General features: G+C 41.4%; 1 protein-coding gene across 3 annotated transcripts in view; it reads right to left on the reverse strand.

The window, feature by feature from the left end:
* DVL1 (dishevelled segment polarity protein 1) overlaps positions 1-22,696 on the reverse strand; it is a 58,373-nt gene that overhangs the window by 19,693 nt on the left and 15,984 nt on the right. For all 3 annotated transcript variants that reach the window (XM_077788104.2, XM_077788105.2, XM_077788106.2), the window contains exons 2-5: positions 19,536-19,605; positions 15,005-15,126; positions 11,048-11,160; positions 3,449-3,587 (exon numbers count right to left, since the gene is read on the reverse strand). In XM_077788104.2, the coding sequence (XP_077644230.1) occupies positions 3,449-3,587; positions 11,048-11,160; positions 15,005-15,126; positions 19,536-19,605 (444 nt within the window). The remainder of the gene's footprint in view (positions 1-3,448; positions 3,588-11,047; positions 11,161-15,004; positions 15,127-19,535; positions 19,606-22,696) is intronic.

Genomic DNA, 22,696 nt, shown 5'->3' on the forward strand with positions numbered 1-22,696 from the left:
AGCCTCACAACCTCCTCCTTTCCAGGACTGAACATCCTTTCCCTCTGATTTCCTGCCTCCGTGCCTCCCCCCTGCACGGCCTTCCTCCCAAAGCAGCTCCTGCAGCAAACCCACCAGCTGCCAGGAACCAAAGTCACCTTGGTCCCCAGGGGATGTGTCCATCAGGGACCAAACTCACCCCTCAAACCCCTCTGTCCCCAGGGGATGTGTCCCTCAGGGACCAAACTGACCCCTCAGACCCCTCTGTCCCCAGAGGATGTGTCCCTCAGGGACCAAACTGACCCCTCAGACCCCTCTGTCCCCAGAGGATGTGTCCCTCAGGGACCAAACTGACCCCTCTGTCCCCACACTGATGTGTCCACCAGGGACCAAACTGACCCCTCAGACCCCTCTGTCCCCAGGGGACGTGCTCATCAGCTGTCACAAACCAAACTGACCCCTCTGTCCCCAGGGGATGTGTCCCTCAGGGACCAAACTGACCCCTCAGACCCCCCTGTCCCCAGCAGATGAGTCCCTCAGGACCCAAACTCACCCCTCAGACCCCTCCGTCCCCAGGCTGGTGCCTCCAGCAGCTCTGGAACCTTCTCCATTTGCTCTTTGCCTGATTTGCCTCTACAGAAAACTTCTCCCTGCCAGCACAAAGCCTCCCGTGCCTGAGAACCTCATCCCTGGAACACAGCAGCATACCTTGGAGCATTCCTTCCAGTGGTTCTTCCTGACGAGCTGGCCTGGCAGCTCTTCCCTCTGCCAAAAACTCCTGCCCAATCTCCCGAGGGAAAGGCAGCAGCAGCTTCCAAGAATTTCTTTCTTTCTTGCTCAGGTCAGACTCAGGAAGTTTTGGTATTATTTTATTCGTACAGAAAGATTTGCTGGCTCTGCTCTGACGTGGCCACCCTGAGCTAATCCTGCCCCAATTATTCATTTATTTACAAGAAAAACAAATCAGCTGCAGATTGTTGTTGTTGTTGTGGGCTCGAGTTTTTGGGGGAGAGCTCAAAGCCCTGAAGGCTTTGGGAAGGCTCAAGGTGCATTCAGGGTTAAGGACCAGCCCTCCATACAGGTAAATACCCAGAAAAGTGATTTTTTTATATCTCATCATTTTGTATATCACATTCAGGGTTAATGACCAATCCTCCATACAGGTAAATACCCAGAAAAGTGATTTTTTTATATCTCATTATTTTTTATATCGCATTCAGGGTTAATGACCAACCCTCCATACAGGTAAATACCCAGAAAAGTGATGTTTTATATCTCATTATTTTTTATATCACATTCAGGGTTAAGGACCAACCCTCCATACAGGTAAATACCCAAAGAAGTGATTTTTTTATATCTCATCATGGAGTGGTTTGGGTTGGAAGGGACCTTAAACTTAGCTTATTCCAACCCCTGCCATGTGCAGGGACACCCTGCACTTCACTAGGACTGCAAAATAACTTCTTGAAACTAATTCAGGACTAAATTTCCAGTGTGAATTTTAGTTACCCTTTGGAGACTCAGCCTTTAATCAGAATTGTGAGGTCTTTAAACCCTGACCAACTGCAAGACCCAACAGATCTACCAAGATTCATTATCTGATCATGTTTTAAACACAGCACTGGGTTCAGGATCTCCAGGAGCAGTTGCTTTTTGCTGTTTTTATTAAAAATGCCATGGTTTTATTAAAATTACCATATTCTGCCTTTTTGAGCTGCAGATCCCTCCCTGTGACCCACCAGAGATCTGTCACCCTGCTGCTCTCTGGCAAATCCATAATGGATTTGCAGAGCCCACTGGGATGAAGAACAGTTCTAGAGCCAGTGACCAGGAAAAGAAAGAATATTCCAGAGAAATGTGGCCAGGAAAAGGAAGGAAAATACTTCAGATTGGTTTTAGCTCCATGAAAACAAGTATTTTGAAGCCACAAAATGTATTGGCTTAAAGACTTCTTAAAGAAAAAGAAAATTATCTTCAGCTATAACAAAAATGTCTTGAAATGAGAGGTATTTTTCAAGCAGGGAATAATTCACACACCCTGCCTACACAAAAAGAAATAATGAAGAAGCCACAAATATGTGGCAGCCCAGACTGCCTTTGCAGCAGCATTAACTTTGATGAATTCCTGAACTGCTCATAGGTCTCAGACTATGCAATTAGCCAGGAATTCCTTTATAATTGAGCTCCAGTGAGGTGCACACTTATTAGGAATCTGTGCTGACAGTATTTTGTTTTAATATTCACACCACTGCTTTATAAATAGGTAGGCAGAGTGCTTTGATCTGGAAATGTGGCCATTCTTGCTACGAAAAGGAGAGGAGCAGAGCTTTGCTTTCAACTGCAGGAGTGGTTTGGGCTCAATAACAGAGTTCAAGATTTGTTAAAGAAAAAAATAAAAAAAAAATCCATGTAACTTTTAGATTTATATATTGGTTTCAGAGCCTGGACCCAAAAACTGAGCAGTGATTCCACACAATGATGTCACTGATGAGTGACCTGTGCTCAGATTGATGCCTCATGTTTTGGCTTTTCTATTTTTCACATTCTCTGCTGATGTCTCAGGTTTTGGCTTTTCTATTTTTCACATTCTGTGCTGCTTTAGTGTGAGGCTCTGAGCTTCACACGAGGGGATGCTGAGCTCTCTGCACAGAGCAGAGACAAAACAATTCCTGCTCCAGCTGGGCACCAAGGACAAATGATCCAAATCTCAGCCCAGGAGCACCAACAGCGTGGGCTGGAGAGAGGAAAACAAGCAGGATGGGACTGCCTGGGCTGGAGCTGGAATGGGACAATGAACTCCAAGGTGCCAATGGAGCAGAACTGATCATTTTGTGACCAACCATCCATTTTTTGGGCCCATTTTGGTTCATCTTGGGTGCAGCCCTGGCTGGGCTCTTGTGCTGCCCGAGGTGGATCCATGAGGAGATCCTTTAATAAATCCCTGATTTATTCTTTAGCTCTGTCCAGCCTCTGTCCTAGGGTAGCTTTCACAAGGCATCAAAATCACAAAAGAAATTAAAGGAAAATTAAAAACAAAAACCCGCCAAAAAAACCCACAATCAAGCAAACAAAAAAACTACAAAAACAACAAAAACCCAAAACAAACACAAAAACCCAACATAAAAAAAGCCCTAAAAAAGCAAACCAAAACAAACAGAAAAACCCATAAAAAAAGCTCTAAAAGAGCAAAACTAATAAAAAAAAAAACCTAAAAAACCAAATCAAAACAAAAAAAAAAAACCCTGAAAAACCAAACTAACAAAAAGAAACCACAAACAAAGAAAACCCCCAAAACTCTAAAAGCCAAACAAAAAAACACCAAAAAATAGATTTAAAAAACCCCAAGAAACAAACAAAAAAAACAAAACAAAACAAAACAGAAAAAAAACCAAAATAAAAACCCCCAAACAAAGAGGAGGAGAAAAAAGAGAGAAGATGGTTGGGAGGAGCCCGGGAGCTGTGGCTGTACCTGCTGGTGTGCTCCTCATCCTCGGAGTCGATGAAGCTGCTGGACTCCAGCTCGCTGCTCAGCACGGTGGAGGAGCTGTCGTAGCCAGGGGGGTGCTCCCGGTGCCGCTCCAGCTTGGGGTGCCCGTTGATCCTGGGGGCTGCAAAAGCACAACCAAGGCAGTGTCACAGCACAGGGCTGCAGGAACGTGGCCCTGCTGAGGGAACAGTGACACTCTGTCTCCTTAAAAAGGAAAAAAAAACCAAAAATTGCTCTCTTTGTGGCAGGCACGGTCTTCTCTCACTCGGGATTTTTTCATAGGGGAGCAGACAGGGAAGAAAGAGAACACAGTTTGTATTTCTGCTCCTTGTTTATCCTATGTGGAATGTGTTTGGAGAATTGTTTCCCTGGGGGGATGCTTGGTTGGGTTTTGGTGAGGATTGTTTGAGCCTGATGGACAATCCAATCCAACCCAACCCAACTCAATCCAATCCAATCCAACCCAACCCAATCCAACCCAATCCAACCCAACCCAATCCAACCCAATCCAATCCAATCCAATCCAATCCAATCCAATCCAATCCAATCCAATCCAATCCAATCCAACCCAATCCAACCAAACCCAACCCAATCCAATCCAATCCAATCCAATCCAATCCAACCCAACCCAATCCAACCAAACCCAACCCAACCCAATCCAATCCAACCCAATCCAATCCAATCCAACCCAACCCACCCCACCTGGGGCTGGGCTCTCAGAGAGGGTCACGAGTTTTGAGTTAGATAAAACAGGTTTGTAGTTTTAGTATCTCCTTTAAATAGTATATTAATGTGTTACAGCATAGTTATAACAAAGAAATATATATATATATATATATACTTAATTATATGTGTTTTAGTTTTTTGGTTTATTTTCATAGTTATTTTATTTTTTAATATTTGAAATTTTAAACTTTTTAACTTAATGTGCTTTTGCGTGGACAGTCCCAGCAGCACATAAATCCTGAAAAAAATCATTCCTGGATGAATTTTATTAGTATTTTACCCATAAAACTACTTTTACCTGGACCTGATATTCAGGTGTTTCAGAACATTTCTTTATTAATCCCTGGCTGTGTGAACGCTGTCAGAACAAACATTCCCACAGATAATCCCCTCCCAAAAATGCCATTTACTTGAAAGCTGCAGTGACTCATCTTTTTCCACGATATTTTAGGGATTTTCCTCAGCAAATCAAACTCCTCCTGCACTTTGCACTAAAATATCCTGAATTTCCAAGTACTCATCTTTTATTTTAGGGATTTTCCTCAGCAAAGCAAACTCCTTCTGCACATTTCATTAAAATCTTCTTAATTTACAAGTGCTCATCTTTTTTTCTAGAGATATTTTAGGAATTTTCCTCATCAAATCAAACTCCTCTTGCACCTTTCATTAGAATATTCTTAATTTCCAAGTGCTCATCTTTTATTTTAGGGATTTTCCTCAGCTGATCAAACTCCTGCTGCACCTTTTATTAAAATATCCTTAATTTCTAAGTCCTCATTTTTTTCTGAAGATATTTTAGGGATTTTCCTCATCAAATCAAACTCCTTCTGTGCCTTTCATTAGAATATCCTTAATTTCCAAGTGCTCATTTTTTTAAAAGATATTAAGGATTTTCCTCATCAAATCAAACTCCTCTTGCACCTTTCATTAAAATATCCTTAACTTCCAAGTGCTCCATTTTACCAGGAATGTTCCTTTCCCTAAAAGAAGAAAGGCTGAGCTTGATAAGGCAAAGAAATCAACATAACAGGCTTCAAAGATAGATTTAAATCTATTTTTTTGTTTTAACCCTTTTGGATTTCAAACCACCCTCTCCAAACACACAAATCCCAAGCCTAAGGGATTTTTTTTTTCTTTATTTACAGAATATAAAACCTGCTCAGGGGAGGAAGGCCTGCAGGAGGAATTATACCAGATTCATATTGAAAGTTAATTATTAAAGTAACTTTTCAAGTGAGGTACCAGAGGAATTTGACAAAGCAATGCTCATTTTTTATTAAAGATTTCCAGAATTAGGAACAGAGGAAGCCAAGGCATGGAGTAAATCTAATTTCTACCTCCCAAGCAGCACCAGGTAACCTCGAGCTCACAATAAATATTTCCTGTGTAATTAAGGTGTGCATTTAAATCCATAAAGTCTTTTTGCAATTTGCCTGCCCGAATAAAATTCCCTTTCCCAATCTTTTCTAATGTTAGCCAGCATTGTCTGGGGGCAATAAACCATTTTTATAATTGAGTACTTTCACAAACCATAATTTTAAGGGGTTTACTCATAAAATATTCCCAAAGCAACAAGGACTTTTGTTACTTGAAGAGAGAAAAGGGGAGCTCTGACATCCTGGGTTTTTTTTCCAGCTCAGTTTCCCTTTGGATTTTCTTGATGTTTGTATCTGCAGCATCCCACACCCCCAAAAAAAAAAAGTTTTTTTATGTTCCTCAAGCCACCACCACGTTGCCTTTGTGGGGATTATTTTGAAATCAGGGAATATACAAATTTTTAAATTTAAGTCTAAAGAAGAATCAATCATTCCCTGCCGTGGCTCAGTGCCTATTCCCCATTAATGACCAGGGACTTTCTGCCCTGCCTTGTCCCTTCTTTAGAGGGTGAAGAGCTCAATGTGACAAAAACCTTCCAGTGCCTCAAAGAGCTGAGAATAAAGCATGGCCTGGGAGGGTGAAATGTGTCCTCCCTGACTTTTATCAAGAGCAAGGTCCTGCCTGAGGGACAAAAACACATCAAAGAGCAAATCAAACAAAGCCTGGAAGCAGAGAGGGAAGAGCAGCAGCTGTGGAGAGCTTCTGTCACAGCAGAGAACAGGGCGAGGGTGATGCCTCAGGTTTGGCTTTTTTATTTTTCAGATTCTCTACTGATGCATCAGGTTTTGTCTTTTTCTGTTTTCCATATTCTCTATTGATGCATCAGGTTTTGGCTTTTCTTTTTTTCAGATTCTCTACTGATGCCTCAGGTTTTGGCTTTTCTATTTTTCACATTCTCTGCTGCTTTAGTGTGAGGCTCTGAGCTTCCCATGAGGGGATGTTTGGTTTAAATTGTTATGGTATGGTTTAGAAGGTTGTAAGATTTTTAGTTATAAAATTTTACTCTTCACAGAGCAGGGAGACAAAACAATTCCTGCTCCAGCTGGGCACCAAGGACAAATGATCCAAATCTCAGCCCAGGAGCACCAACAGCGTGGGCTGGAGAGAGAAAAACAAGCAGGATGGGACTGCCTGGGCTGGAGCTGGAATGGGACAATGAACTCCAAGGTGCAAATTGAGCAGAACTGATCATTTTGTGACCAATCATCCATTTTTTGGGACCATTTTTGTCCAACTTAGGTGCAGCCCTGGCTGGGCCCTTGTGCTGCCCGAGGTGGATCCATGAGGAGATCCTTTAATAAATCCCTGATTTATTCTTTAGCTCTTGTGCTGCCCGAGGTGGATCCATGAGGAGATCCTTTAATAAATCCCTGATTTATTCTTTAGCTCTTGTGCTGCCCGAGGTGGATCCATGAGGAGATCCTTTAATAAATCTCTGATTTATTCTGGAACTCTTTCTAGTCTCTGTTCTGGGACAGTCTACACAAGGCATCAAGGGTGGCTCAGACAGAAGGGCCAAGCTGCCAGTCAGGAGGGAGAACAAAACCCTCCCAACCCCTCCCAAAGCTCTTTCCCATTTTTTAGGAAATGAGTTATTGATTCCTCAATAAAGACTTAGAACCCTGCTGGGTGCAGGGCTCAGTCCCTGCTGCTTCAACAGAGAAGGATAATGGGATTGTCCACTCCTGCCTTATGGGCACATCCCATAATTTGGGATTGAAGTTCTTTGGATCCTCCAACAGCCCCAAATCCCTCCACCCCAATCAGGCTCAACATTCCCATCCCAGCTGTTTTCCAGTTCCAGCCCTCCTGCAGTCAAAAATTGCAGTCCAAATACTGCAGCAGCAAGGGGAAATCTGCAGCAGCTCCTCTTCCCAAACTTTTGGGATCTGGGAGCCTGCCCACATGAAGAGTCCTCCAGGCACAGGCATTTCTCAGCTGGCTGCACAAGAGTTAAGTTCACCCCACAGCAAAGTGGGTGTTGAAACCTCAGTGTCCACACTTGACATCTGCAGACTTGTCAGAAACTGAGCAGCAGCTATAAAACATTCCTCAACACCCAAAAAATCCCCTCTTGTCCCTTAATTACCTCCCTAATTAGAGCTTCCACAGTCCCCTTTTTCTCACTGCTCCTCAGCAAACTGACACGGGAGCTTTGTTCCTCCCAGCCAGGGGTCCCCACAACCTCCCACCACCCTAATTAACATCCTCACTCCACTTTCACTTAATAAGACTTTGCCAACCTCCCAAAGCAATGAGGACTTTTGTTGCTTGAAGAGAGAAAAGGGGGAGCTCTAATATCTTGATTTTTTTTCCCCAGATCAGTTTTCCTCGAGGTTTTCTTGGTGTTTGTATTTGTAATTTCACACAGCTCCAAAAAAGAAGTTTTAGTACGTTCCTCAAGCTACCACCTTTGTGGGGATTATTTTAAAATCAGAAAATATACAAGCACATATGGAGATTCAGCACTTTAAAACAGGAATACAATTTAAGGGAAATTGGTGGAATTCACCAGCACCCCAGCAACCAAACCAAACCTCTCCACAGATCTTGTTGCAGTTCAAACCCAGGCTGAAAGCTGGTAAGGTTTTCCAATAAAATTAGGAAGCAAGTTTTGTAAATTAAAATGGAGAGTAGCACAGAAAATCTTTTTTTTTAGTGTTCCTTTTCTTCCCTGGGGTTTTCCCAACCTTCATTCTGTGGAACCTCTCAATCCCAGTGCTCTGGACTCAGCCTGTTTGACCTGTTCAGGTTTCAGCTCAGTGCTTCCCTGCTCCCAAATGGCTCCTTCACACCTTTTCTCATTTCACCCGTTTGAAATGAAAGCTGGAACACCCTGCTCCTGTTTTCTTGTGGAACAAGAACTCCTTTCCCTTGAGGGAACCCAGGGAAATCCTCTTTGCCAGGGTGGGTGATTCTTTGTACCAAACAGTTCCAATTTGTCCAGCTGGCTGAGCTGTTCCCGTGCCTCTGGAATAAATCCCCTGGCACAAAGCTGTGAGTAACACAGAGCTCCAGGAGTTCCCTCATCCTGCCCCTCTGCCAAGCACCAGGGCTGTAATTTGGGCATTATCCAAACGAGTCCCTGCAGGAGCACATCAAACACTCTCACTGCATTTCCTGCTTCCTGCAGGGAAAGGAGGATTTTCCCAGCACAGCTGCTGGCCCTGGAATAGCTGGATCCAGGTGTCACAGCCCTTTCCATATCCCTGTCCCCCTTTTCCTAGGGCTGTTCCCCCATCTTCCATCCCAGACAAGACTTGCAGGTGCAAGGAAAGAGTGATCCTGTAATCATTATTAGGAAAAGGCCTTAAAATCCTTCCCAGGATTAGGGTATTTCTCTTCTTTTAGTGTTGTCAAGTGGCAATTCAGGACACAGAGCTGAACTGTGCATTTTAGACTTGCTTTCCACTGAAAACAACACACTCCTGGTGCTGTTATGTTGTTATTGCTAAATGAAATATTGTTATGACCACAGAAACACCCTGGACATTAAATAATGTCTTTTAAAGCAGTTCTCCTTGCTGTATGCACACTAACAGAACTCACCTGCTGCAGGCAGAAGGCCTGAATTCAGAGAACAGTAATGTTTGTGACAGGTTCTTGCCTGGGCTATGGTAAAAGGAGGAAATTTTATCCCATTTCCTTCCCAAGGGAAATGCATTCATCGGTTTCAGACCACTCCAGGCAGAAACTCCAGTGCTCAAACAATTCCACCCACCAACACCAGCTCTTATGCCACAAATACCCAGAGCAAAATATGCACTGGCACTGATTTAATGCTTAAAACAACTCCCCTTTTCACACTCTTCCTGCAACAAGTTTTTAATCAACACTGTGACAGGATTCTGCCACTTTCTGTCAGCTCCCAGAGGAATCCGCAGTCAGGATCATGCACTGGCAGCTCCCTGAGAAATCCCACTGAGGGATTTCCACTCACTCCTCATCAGTGACACTCTGGAAGGGTTAAATGAACAGAATCCCTCAGTAAAAATCTGATTTCTGAGGTTCTAACTGGAGGCAAATGCTTTGCTGGGTGGAGCTGTGAATAAAGGCAATGATGGCATTTCTTGGGCCCAAGTACTCCAAGTTCTGGACCATTTTACACACAATGGGTGGCACCTATTAATTCTTAATTAAGCCTGGAAATTCTTGTCTGGCAATGAATGAAAAACCCAAGCTTCCTTTGATGTACAGACCAGAGGCAAGAGATGGAGTTCTGCATTTTACAGGTGCACTTGGGGTGCATTTAGTTATAAAAAAAAAATCTTCAGAGCCTCTGTTACACCAGCAGAAAACACCACATCTGATCCAAACCTTGAGAAATCAACAGCCAAGCTATTCATCTTCTCATGGACAGAAAATTCTGCATATTGTCAAAACCAATTTCTCTGCCACTTCATCGTGAAGCATTTCTCGGAAAAGCACCGAGCTTCAAAGACTTTCAGAGCAATTATCAACTTATTCCATTAACAATAATAAAGAGTCCCTGAAAGCAGGCAGGAATGCAGCCACAAGTCTCTTTTTGTGGAGGAGGAGGAGTTGTTGCTCTGAGAGAGGTGAGGAAGATTGGGAAGGGGGTGCTGGAACCCAGGACATCCCTCTGGCTGCCCTGGCTAGCTCCAGACCCTGGAATGAAGTAAAAAACACCTGTGGCTTCGATTTTAGCTCATGGAAAAAAACTGTCCATTTTTTATGAGGAATTACAAGCCACAAGGGTTTTAGTAGCGTGATAGTTGAACTAATACAGGGTGAAAAAGTAGAACTTTGGGATTTTTAGCATGGGGTTGAGGGGGTACAAGTTGGAGGAATTTGGGCGTATCCTGACCTCCTTCTCCTTTGTTTTGTCCTCCATGTCTTGGTTGTGATGGTGACACTTTTCTATTGGTTTAAGGTAGAGATTCACAGTCTAACATGGGCGATGCAAATTGGCAATAAATTGTAAACATAAACACGTAGCTTTGAGTATAAAATGTGGGATTATATACTCAAAAACTATATATATATCTGCTCAGGGCAGATGGCTATGGCCTCCTTGCTAGGCAGAGCTCGGCAGATCAGAGAAAGAATGTTTAGGTGAGAAGAAATAACCTTGAAAGCACAATCAGAACTCCAGGCTCCTTGAGCTGGGCTAGGGAAGCAAAACTCTTTTTGATCTTTTGGGGTCACCCTGACCTTCAGAGCCCCGCGAGAAAGTCCCAAGGGGGAGGATGAGGATGAGGATGGGGATGAGGAGGAGGAGGAGGATGAGGAGGAGGATGAGGAGGAGGATGAGGAGGAGGATGAGGAGGAGGATGAGGAGGAGGATGAGGAGGAGGAGGAGGATGAGGAGGAGGATGAGGAGGAGGATGAGGAGGAGGATGAGGAGGAGGAGGAGGAGGAGGAGGAGGAGGAGGAGGAGGAGGATGAGGAGGAGGAGGAGGAGGAGGATGAGGATGAGGATGAGGATGAGGATGAGGATGAGGATGAGGATCTCACCGTCCTCGTGGCCCTCGCGGTTCCGGCGCCGGTGCCGCTCGCGCCGGTGGCTGACCACGGACTCGGTTCCCGTCTCGTTGTCCAGGCCGTCCCTGCTGCTGGCAGCGTTGGGGCTGTCACAGAACACACGGGGACAATTCTGAATTATTCTCCTTTTTTTTTTTTTATTTTTTCCCAGACAGGGAGGTTGGAGCTGGGAGCAGGTTGGTGCTAAAGGTACGGAACTGCTCGGAGGAGGAGCGCTGCAAGGCGGCCCAGGCTGCTGGGACACAAAAAAACCACCTCGGGGGCACAAAAAGAACCTAAAAAACACCCGAAGGGGGGAAAGAGCCTAAAAAACACCTGAAGGGGGGAAAGAGAGCCTAAAAAACACCTCAGGGGGAAAGAGAACCTAAAAAACACCTCAGGAGCGAAAAGAGAAACCAAAATCACCTCAGGGGGAAAAGAGAACCCCAAAACCATCTTATGGGGGGAAAGAGAACCTGAAAAACACCTGAGGGGTGAACAGAGAACCCACAAACCACCTCAGGGGGAAAACAGAACCCAAAAATCACCTGAGGGGTAAAAAGAGAACCCAAAAATCACCTGAGGGGTAAAAACAGAGCCCAAAACCACCTGAGGGGTAAAAAGAACCTAAAAAACACCTGAGGAGTGAACAACGAACCCCAAAAACACCTCAGGATGAAAAGAGAACCCAAAAATCACCTTAGGGTGAAAAGAGAACCCACAAACCATCTCAGGGGTAAAAAGAGAACCCAAAAATCACCTCAGGGTGAAAAGACACCCAAAAAACCACCTGAGGAGTGAGGGGTGAAAAGGGAACTCAAAAATCACCTCAGGGGGGAAAAGTGAACCTGAAACCACTTGAGGGGTAGAGCACCCCAGGGCAGACAGGCGGATAAACATTGTAGTTATAAGCAAATAAACATAAATATATTAAATTTATAAGAAAATATAAATAATACTCTAAGTAAGTTAAATAAGTAGCCTTGATTTCCAGGGGTCGCCGAGCAGGAAAAGGGGACAGGGACACCTGGCTCAGGTCACTGCTGGCCATGGCAGCAGCACCATCTGCTGACTCCTGCTCCAATTCCCACTCCTGAGAAGCCAAAGCTGCCTCCAAAACGGGAATTTTTATTAGATATTCTACATATTAATATATAACATAATGTTAGATATTATATATATTGATAATTTAAAATATATTTACAATATATTGAGAATATTTATCATTTTAATATATTAATTCAATAAATAATAATCAATACATACAATTTCTTTTAATAAATTTACTAATTTATAATATATTGATAATATTTATAATTTTAATGTATTTAATAAATAAATAATAATCAATAAATATACCTTATTTTAATATATTTATTCATTTATAATATATTGCTAATATTTATAAATTTTAAAACATTCTATCAGTAAATAGTAATCAATATAATTTATTTTAATATATTTTCTCATTTATACACATTCCACATGGGAAAAACAAGGAGCAGAAATAAAAATTGCTTTCTCTTTCTGTGAAAAACGCCAATCACTTGGTTGTTCAAATTTTCAAAGTTTAATACTAATAAAATGGTTAAAAATAGTAATATAATTAGTGATAAAATTTAGGACAATTATAAGACAATAAATTTGGAGTATTGCCACATTTTCTATTCAATATTTGAAATATTCTGGAAGAAGCAGGAGGACCAGCAGGGTACTGGACCCACAAACCTCGTGGTTAATTACCAGCTAATTATCTTTTTAAACAAAGCTCGAGCTGGCAGCTGTTGCAGGCAGGTTTAGGTCAGGAAAGACATAAAACTAAAAAACTGGTTTTATTTTTTTGACAGATCAGAACACAGGAGGGCAGCACAGCCCTTGCAAGGCACTCTCAGGATTTCCCAGGATTTCTTGTCCCCTCTAAAAGGTGTTTTTTTTTAATATTCACAACACTGAGGGCTCATCCAGGCAACAACCATCCCAAAAAAAATGGGGAAAAAAAAGGAAAAAAAAATGGGGAAAAATGGAAAAAAAAGGAAAAAGAATAGAAAAAAACAGAAAAAAAAAGCAAATTTCCTTTTCCAAACACAGCCTAGGAGCACAAAGCTCTGTTTTAAATCCTCCTGGTGGAAGGAGGAATTTTTTCCTGCTGGAAATTCCCTGGAAAATGAAGGCATCCTAAGGATAGCCCTTGGATCAGGAAGAGGAAAGAACAATATCAAAGCAGCTACTCCCAGCCTGGCCACGCACAGCTGGAGCAGGAATTATCCCTTGTGGAAGCTCCCCCTCCAGCTCCAGCTGGCTCTGCACCCTCCCTAATTAACAGAACACACTAATCACTTGTCAGCCATACACTACAAAAAGCATTTTGGGCTCCCTCCCTACTTAACTCATCCACAGCAGGCTGGAAAATGAGATATTTTGAATAAATATTTCACTCTAACAATGACGGGGGTTTTTCAGTCCTATCACTCCTTTTATTCCTTGATATTTGATTTTTATAAAAATCAAACACTTTGCTTGCAGCAGGAAGGGAAACGAGGGTGGGGAATAGATGGGAATGAGAATTTGATAAATAAATGGGAATTACTGGGATCAGTGGGAATCACTGGAATGATCGGGGGCTGGGAAATTGAGATACTTTGGATAAATATTTTATATCGGATAAATATTTAACTCTAACAATGACAGGGAAACTTCATTCCCATCGCACTTTTAATTCCTCAATATTTGACTTTTATAACCACAACAACAAACAGCTGGCTTGCAGGGAAATGAGGGTGGGAAATTGATAAATCAATGGAAATTACTGGAATGATGGGGGCTGGGAAAATGAGATATTTTGGATAAATATTTTATATTGGATAAATATTCATTCTAACAATGACAGGGAAACTTCATTCCCATCCTGCTTTTAATTCCTCAATATTTGATTTTTATAACCACAACAACAAACACTTGGCTTGCAGCAGGAAGGGAAATGAAGGTGAGAAATAGATGGGAAAATGAAATTGATAAATCAATGGGAATTGGGGCTTACTGGAATGACAAAGGGTGGGAAAATGGGATGTATTGGATAAATATTTCATATTGGATAAATATGTTGGATAAATATCTCGCTCTAACAATGACAGGAAAACTTGATCCCCATCCCACTTTTAATTCCTTGATATTTGATTTTTCTAACCACAACAAACACTTGGCTTACAGAAGGAAAAGAAATGAGGGTGGGAAATAGATGGGAATGAATTTGATAAATCAATGGGAATTTGGGCTTACTGGAATGATGAAGGGTGGGAAAATGAGATATTTTGGATAAATATTTCATATTGGATAAATATCTCGCTCTAACAATGACAGGGAAACTTCATTCCCATCGCACTTTTAATTCCTCGATATTTGATTTTTACAACTGCAACAACAAACAGCTGGCTTGCAGGGAAATTGATAAATCAATGGGAATTACTGGAATGATGGGGGCTGGGAAAATGAGATACTTTGGATAAATATTTCATATTGGATAAGTATCTCACTCTAACAATGACGAAGGCTTTTCATTCCCATCGCACTTTTAATTCCTCGGTATTTGATTTTTCTAACCACAAGAACAAAGACTTGGCTTGCAGCAGCCAAGGTGGGAGATGGATGGGAAATGAGGGTGGGAAATAGATGGGAATGAGAATTTGATAAATAAATGGGAATCACTGGAATGATGGGGGCTGGGAAATTGAGATACTTTGGATTAATATTTTATATTGGATAAATATTCATTCTAACAATGACAGGGAAACTTCATTCCCATCCCGCTTTTAATTCCTCGATATTTGATTTTTCTAACCACAACAACAAACCCTTGGCTTGCAGCAGGCAGGGAAATGAGGGCGGGGCATAGATGGGAATGAGGAATTGATCACGAAATGGGATAAATCGGGACGGAGCGGTGGCTGGACTCACTGGAAGGAGGGGGGCCGGGAGTCGCCGATGCCGCCCGTCCTCTCCAGCGCCGGCGGCAGCTCCGCGTGGCTCTCGGTGCACTGCGAGCCCGTGTCCGAGTGGGAGCTCTCAGCCAGCACCAGCTGCCAACAGAGGAAAACACAGTTACACCAATGCCAGCGGCTTCTCCGAAGCGTCCCGCCAAAATCCCGGGATCTGAGCGGGAGCGGAGATGGGGAGTGCAGGGAGCTGCGCCAAAGATGCAGGATATTGGGTTAAATTGGGTTAAATTCAGGACAAAATCAGGGTAAAATCAGGGCTAAATTCAGGTAAATTAAGGTTAAAATCAGGTCTAAATTCGGGTCAAAACCGAGTCAAAATTCAGGTCAAAATCACGTTAAAATTCAGGTCAAAATCACGTTAAAATTCAGGTCAAAATCACATTAAAATTCAGGTCAAAATAAGGTCAAAATTCAGGTCAGAATTCAGGTCAGAATCACGTCAAAAGTCAGGTCAAAATCATGTTAAAATTCAGGTTAAAATTACGTTAAAATTCAGGTTAAAATTCAGAGTCCACGTGAAAGCATCAGTGGCCTGGATGGTCACGGGATTCCTGCAGGCAGCAGGAATTCTGTGGAGTGCAGTGCTTGGGAATTCTCCCAAATCCCAGTCCTGGATAAAGCTGTCAATATTACTATTATGTAAATATTAAAATTATCAATATTCCCAGTTATTAGCTGTCCATATTCATATTATGTCAATATTAATATTATCAATATTCCCAGACATTAGCATGGACTCGACCTGGATAATGGATCAATACCCAGAATGGAAAAATGGAATTACAGATCCTGGAAGGATCCAGCTCCTCATTCCAAACACAGCATTCCCCATCCTTGGGAATTCTCCCAAATCCCAGTCCTGGACAATTTTAATTAAATAAATCCTCCATTAATGATATACGTGAGTATTTTTCACTAAGAAGCAATGAGGTCTCAGCTTCTCTTTATTTTTAGCTGTGGAAGAAGTGAAAATAATATTTTAAAATTAAATTAAATTTTAAATTTAAAATTTTAAAAAGAATATTTTTTAGCTGTGGAAGAAGCCAAAGTGACCATTTTGGTTTATTTTGGGTGTAGCCCAAGGCTTGGGTTGATATAAAGTGTCCCTGAAACCAACTCATTTCAACACAAGATTCTGCTCCTGGGGATTTTTATTTTTATTGTATTGATATTTTTTTTTTTAATTTTTATTCCCTGCCTCAGCTCGGGGCAATTTTTCTTTTTCTCATTTCCCAGCCCTGCAGCTCCTGTGCTGCCCTTGTCTAATGGTCCTGCCCCACCACAGCGTTAATTAAAATTGCAAATAGAGGCTGTAAAAAGCTGATGCATAAACAGGGTAAGAATTATCTGCTGGCAGGCAGATAATGGGGAGGAAAAAAGCAGGGAAAACCTCGGAGAAAGCAGTGACATCACTGCCAGCCAATGGGGAACTGCACATTCCCAGCAGCCAGGCAAGGAATTGTTCCCAGATGTTGCAAATCCTTCCTAAAAAACAGAGATAACAGAGCTGGCAGCGGCCACAAATTCCTGCCACACTCCCAGCTTCCACTTTTTCTCAAGAGAAGGGAAAAGCATTTTAAGCCATTGCAAAAAAAAAAAAAAAAAAGAAATTTTTTTTCCTTTTCCACAATTTTATTTTTTTTTTCAGATTGCCCAGTTAAGGCCCAAAAATAAAAAGGTAAAAATGCAAAACTGCATTCATATTTTCCTCCAGATACGAAGTCCCAGGAAAACTCCAAATAAATTCCAGAGACAAATTATAATCGGTGTTTTATGTTAGGAAAACAGGACAAATATCAGCTATTTCTGGCAGAAGATGGGTTTGTGTAAATGCATTTACTGTAATTAATTAAGAATTCTGACATACAATTAATTATGGTCTCTCTATTGTTAAAAAAACTGACAATGACAACAAGGTCCACTTTTAAAGGTTAGCCACGTTAAAAGGTGGAGAAAAAAGGATTTTTAAAGGATTTAAAAGGATTCCTTGCAAAGGAATCTAGGAAGGAGCAGCTCTCTGTCCCGAATTATTTCATGCTTAAAAAACACCACAACAACAACAGCAGAAAAGAACCAAAAACACCCAAGAAGTAAAACAAACCCAGCCTGAAATCAGAAGGATGAGATGAGGAGGAGGAAAAGAAGCAGGACTGAAGTCACTAATTAGCAGCAGGGATTTGATTTTAATTCACCACTAATCCAGCTGCACTCAAATCTCTCGGGCCAGCCAAACTAAAGAACAACCCTGGGATATTTTCCCCTGTGGAATTCAGTCCTGCAGATGAAATCAAAGTTCCTGTGGAATCCCAGGGAACCAGGAATATTTCTGTGTCTGCTCTGGGGTGTCCTGACCCCCAGGGCAGCTCTGACTTTGACCCTCACTCATGGAGAAATCTTCCAAAGCCTCAAGATAAACCAGAAACCACAAAAGTGTGAAATAGATTGGAGAGATTGTAGAGAATATATCACATGGGTGAGCAATTCAGGTTTTAGGGTGTTAGAGATGGATACAAGCTGGAGGATACAGGGTGTTGTCTTGAGTTGCCGCCTTCTTTCTTTTTCCTCCTTTTTCTTTTTGGGTTTGGGTGGTATCTTGTAATTGGGCAGAAAAATCCGCATTGTGCGTCTTCAGGGGTCAGTTAGTGGGTTAGAAAGGGAAATAATTTAGGTGTCACTTCTTAATTGGGTAGATCAGTTTTTGATTAGGCTTAAAATGCCTTGTAACACGAGGTTGTTGCCATTTTTGTGCTGTTTTTCCTGCACGCAGAGTCTGGCGCAGACAGCATGATGAAATTTTGACAAGATAACAATAAACAGAAGCTGAAGACCCAAAAAGTCCAATTTGTGTCTGCTTTTCCTGGCACAGAACTGCCCCAGGAGGGTCTCTGGTTCTGACACAGAACTGCCCCAGGAGGGTCTCTGGTTCTGCCCCAGGAGGGTCTCTGGTTCTGCCCCAGGAGGGTCTCCCCTGCCAGGGCAGCCCCCAGGGAGGTGCCCACCTTGGGGCTCACAAACTCACAGTTCCCACCTCTGACAAACAGCAGGATTCAAATGTAATTAAAAAAGATGAAGATCTCCCACTTGCCAACATCAGCTTCAAAGTAGCCACAGTATCAGGGCAGAGAGGAGGTTCAGCATGTACATTGAATTTGTCTGGTTTTCTGTACATTGAATTTTTCTGGTTTTCTGTGTATTTGTCTGGTTTAAATTCTGCTTTAAAACACTCCTCCATGCCCAAAGCCAGGCATTCTGAACCTGCTGTGTGGAAATGCATGGCTGAGTCTTGGAAAAGACACGTTGGTTATAGGTCACTGCTGCCGAGGCAAAAGGTTGGAGCACAAAAGTTAAAAAATACACAGGTAGAGAGGTCCTAAAAAAAGGGATAAAGTTACTTTTCCTTCTAAACACAACTCCCTGGAACAAACAGCTACTTTTGGACAGCACAGACTGAAAATCTCAATTTTTAAGACCTCAATTAATACAAAATCTACTAAGTGCTTAGTATACATTTGAGGGTGTGTAGGGGAGGAGTGATTTTAAACTCAGCTTTACAAAGCCACATGTTTTACTTGCCTAACACTAAAAACCTGTTGGGACTACCCAAGTGCCAGAATGTGAGTGCCCTAAAATTAAAAGCAATCAATAGAGCATGAGGAAGTGGCTGGTGCTGTGTGATCCAGCTGAGCTCAGTTAAAATATAAAAAATATGTGAGAAATGTGAGCAAGATCCTCAACTCCAAAGGAATGGAGAAAAGCTGTTTATTCCACCTGAGAATTCCATATCCTGTATAACTTCAATGGCTGGGCTAAAATATTAAATGCTAAAATATTTTAAGGGATAAAATAGTGAAGATATTTAAATTAGTTAAAATATTAAATTAGTTAAAATATTAAAATAGTTGTAAGAAATGTGAGCAAGATCTTCAACTCCTAAAAGCAGCACAGGAACGGAGAATAGCTGTTTATTCTACCTGAGAATTCCTTATCCTGTAGAATTCCTTATCCTGTATAACTGCAATGTATATTAAATACTAAAATCTTTTAAGGGCTAAAATAGTTAAAATATTTAAATTAGTTAAAATATTAAAATAGTTAAAACATAAAAAATATGTAAGAAGTGTGAGCAGGATCCTCAACTCCTAAAACCAGCACAGGAATAGAGAATTCCTTATTCCACCTGAGAATTCCTTATCTTGTATAACTTCAATGGCTGGGCTAAAATATTTTAAGGGATAAAATAGTTAAAATATAAAAAATATGTAAGAAGTGTGAGCAGGATCCTCAACTCCTAAAATCAGCACAGGAATGGAGAAAAGCTGCTTATTCCACCTGAGAATTCCAAGTTTGCTCCAGTGTGCAGCTGGAAAAAACTCCTATAAACCTACTTTGCTACTACTGCCTTGTGTACCTTCATCCCAGCAAAATCAGGATTTAAAAATCAGCTTCCAGTATCAAACAGGACAGATTTCCACACACAAAATCCAACATACCCAGGACACCACTCTTCCATTGAAGCAAGGGAGCTTTGCATTGTCGTCTGAGATCTCTTCCTTCACCACCCTGGAAAAGAAAAAAAAAACAACAAAAGGAAAAAAATCAGGAATTTGAAATCACATCAGATCAGAATGGACTGTGGTTTTATCATATTGTCCAGGAAAAATACCATTTTTTCATTAAAATGTGGGTGTCAGCAGGTGCTGTGTGCTTAAAGAATATGGGATTGTGAGAATAGAGGAAATAAATGAAAATAAAGGATAGAACAGCAACTTTCCAGACAACCACCCCAAAGTGGGAGGCACTAAAGTAATTTCAAGAATTTCTCATTTTGGAGTCTGCCCAGAGCTCTAGGTCTGATGGGAACTAAAATCCCCCTGTGCTGAAATCCCCTCTGTGTCAGAGATCACACATTTGTACCAAAAATCAGATTTCTGGCCTCAAATTCACTGCAGAACAGAAACAAATTTGCTTTTGACAATCTGAAGCCTGAAGTCTCATCAAACTCCACCAAAATGTGTGGATCCACAAGCACATTTTCCTTTATTTATGTTTTTGCCTTGTTGCTGGGTGAAGAAAAACCACAATAACCACAAAGCAACTCACTGGGTATAAAACACTGTCGTGTTGAGGAGGGGCTGGCTAGGAGGGAGAACAGAGCAAATTGAGTTTATTTTGAAAAATTACAAATAAATAACTCCACTACTAATGCCTGCATTCCCACACATTTTAAGGAATAAGCACTTTTTTTTTTCTCCACACTTATTTGCATTGTTAATGGCTGGCAGGGCAAAATTAGGCAATCTTCACCTCTTTTTTCTATTATTGGAAAGAAAAACATTGTAAAATATTCACTTAATTCCTAAACCATCTGTCCTCCCTTCATCTTTTGGCAGCAGGGATCAGATCACATGATTGATTCAATTTTTGTTTTTAGTCATTTATCCTCAGACTCCGAGGAGCAAACTCCACTTAAAGCACAAAGTCAGGGCTTTAAAAACCTCTGACAATTCAGAGAAGCTCTCAGACCTGTAATTCTGGAGCTGCAAACTCAGGATTTCAACACTCTCCTGGATCTGGAATCTTTTGTGTCCTGCAGGGAACACTCACTCAGCAGAGCTCCAGCTGCTGGATCAGCAGAGAAAAGTGCTGCAAGAATTTTATCTGCAGGTTTGAAAGGGCAGGACCTGCAGGAAATTACATTTAGGGCACCCCAGAAATGTCACGTGAGAATTTCTGCACCCAGTAAAAATCCCACACAGAATTTCTGCACCCAGCAAAAAAACATAAACAGAATTTTTGCACCCAGGAAAAAAAAAAATCATACATAGAATTTCTGCTCCCAGCAAAAATCCCACACAGAACAGAAAATGTAAAACTCAAGGTATGCTTATCCCCATCCCAATCCTGTAACATTAATATAAAACCAAAAGCTGCACACCAAAGCAGAACAGAAAACCTAAAGCCACAGATATCAGTTTATCCCCATTCCTGTAGGATTGTTTTGTCTCTACCACCCTGTGAAAAAATCCTAGTAACATTAATAACAAACTAAAAGCTGCAAACCAAAGCAGAACAGAAAAAACCACAAGTATCACTTTATTCCCATCCCATTTCTGGAGGAATGTTTTACATTCAGCACTCTGTGAAAAGATCCTAACTCTATATATAAAACTAAAAGCTGCACACCAAAGCAGAACAGAAAACCTAAAACCCAAGGTATCAGTTTATCCCCATCCCATTCCTGTAGGATTATTGTGCCTTCAGTACCATGTGAAAAGATCCCGGCAACACTTAATATCAAACCAAAAGCTGCACACCAAAACAGAACAGAAAAACCTAAAAGCACAGATATCAATTTATTCCCATCCCATTCCTGTAGGATTGTTCTCCCTTCAGTACCATGTGAAAAGATCCTGGCAACATTAATATAAAACCAAAAGCTGCACACCAAAACAGAACAGAAAAACCACAGGTATCACTTTATCCCATTCCTGTAGGATTGTTTTGTCTCTACCACCCTGTGAAAAGACCCTAACATTTAACATCAAATTAAAAGCAGCACCCCAAAGCAAACAGAAAATCTAAAAACACAGATATCAGTTTACCCCAATCCCATTCCTGTAGGATTGTTTGGCATTCAGCATCGTGTGGAAAGATCCTAACACTAAATATCAAACTAAAAGCTACACACCAAAACAGAGCAGAAAAACCACAGGTACCACTTTATCCCCATCCCATTCCTGCAGGATTATTTTGCCTTCAGCACCACGGGAAAAGATCCTGGTAACATTAATCGAAAGCCAAAAGCTGCACCCCAGAACAGAAAACCTAAAACCCCAAATTTTCAGCTTGCTCAGCTTCTGCTGCAGCTGAAGGGAAGAACTTCCAGCTCTGCTGCAAATTGAAAATACCAAATATAGCCCTGAGCTATGGGGAAAGGGAATGGCAGGCTGGGAGAGAGCAGCAGCCAAGAACAGCCAGGACAGCAGCAGCCACTGGTGGTGAAATTGGCCAAAAGTCTGACAAAAATGGCTAAAATTTGTACAAATTTGGAGTAAAGAGGCTAAAAATGGCTAAAAATTGTACAAAAAATGGCTAAAAAATGTATAAATTTGGAGTACAGAGGTTAAAAATGGCTAAAAGTCGTACAAAAATGGCTAAAAATTGTACAAAGCTGGAGTAAAGAGGCTAAAAATGGTTAAAAATGTACAAAAATGGCTATAAATTATATACATTTGGAGTAAAGAGGCTAAAAATGGCTAAAAGTCGTACAAAAATGGCTAAAAGTGGCTAAAAATTGTATAAATTTGGACTACAGAGGCTAAAAATGGCTAAAAGTCATACAAAAACGGCTAAAAATGGTACAAATTTGGAGTAAAGAGGCTAAAAATGGTTTAAAATGCACAAAAATGGCTAGAAATTATATAAATTTGGAGTAAAGAGGCTAAAAATGGCTAAAAGTCGTACAAAAATGGCTAAAAATGGTACAAATTTGGAGTAACGAGGCTCCTTTCCATCCCCACCCTGGTGTTGGCAAGGTCACAGCTGGAGTGCTGCTCTTCTCTTCCTGAGGTGAAGAATATTCCAATCCAAAACAGCAAAACTATTTTTAAAAAGTGATTTCTCTCGTAGACATCTTCCTGAGATGAAGAAT

Source organism: Lonchura striata, chromosome 21, assembly GCF_050655825.1.
Source record: "Lonchura striata isolate lonStrDom1 chromosome 21, ASM5065582v1, whole genome shotgun sequence".
In the NCBI taxonomy this organism is placed as follows: Eukaryota; Metazoa; Chordata; class Aves; order Passeriformes; family Estrildidae; genus Lonchura; species Lonchura striata.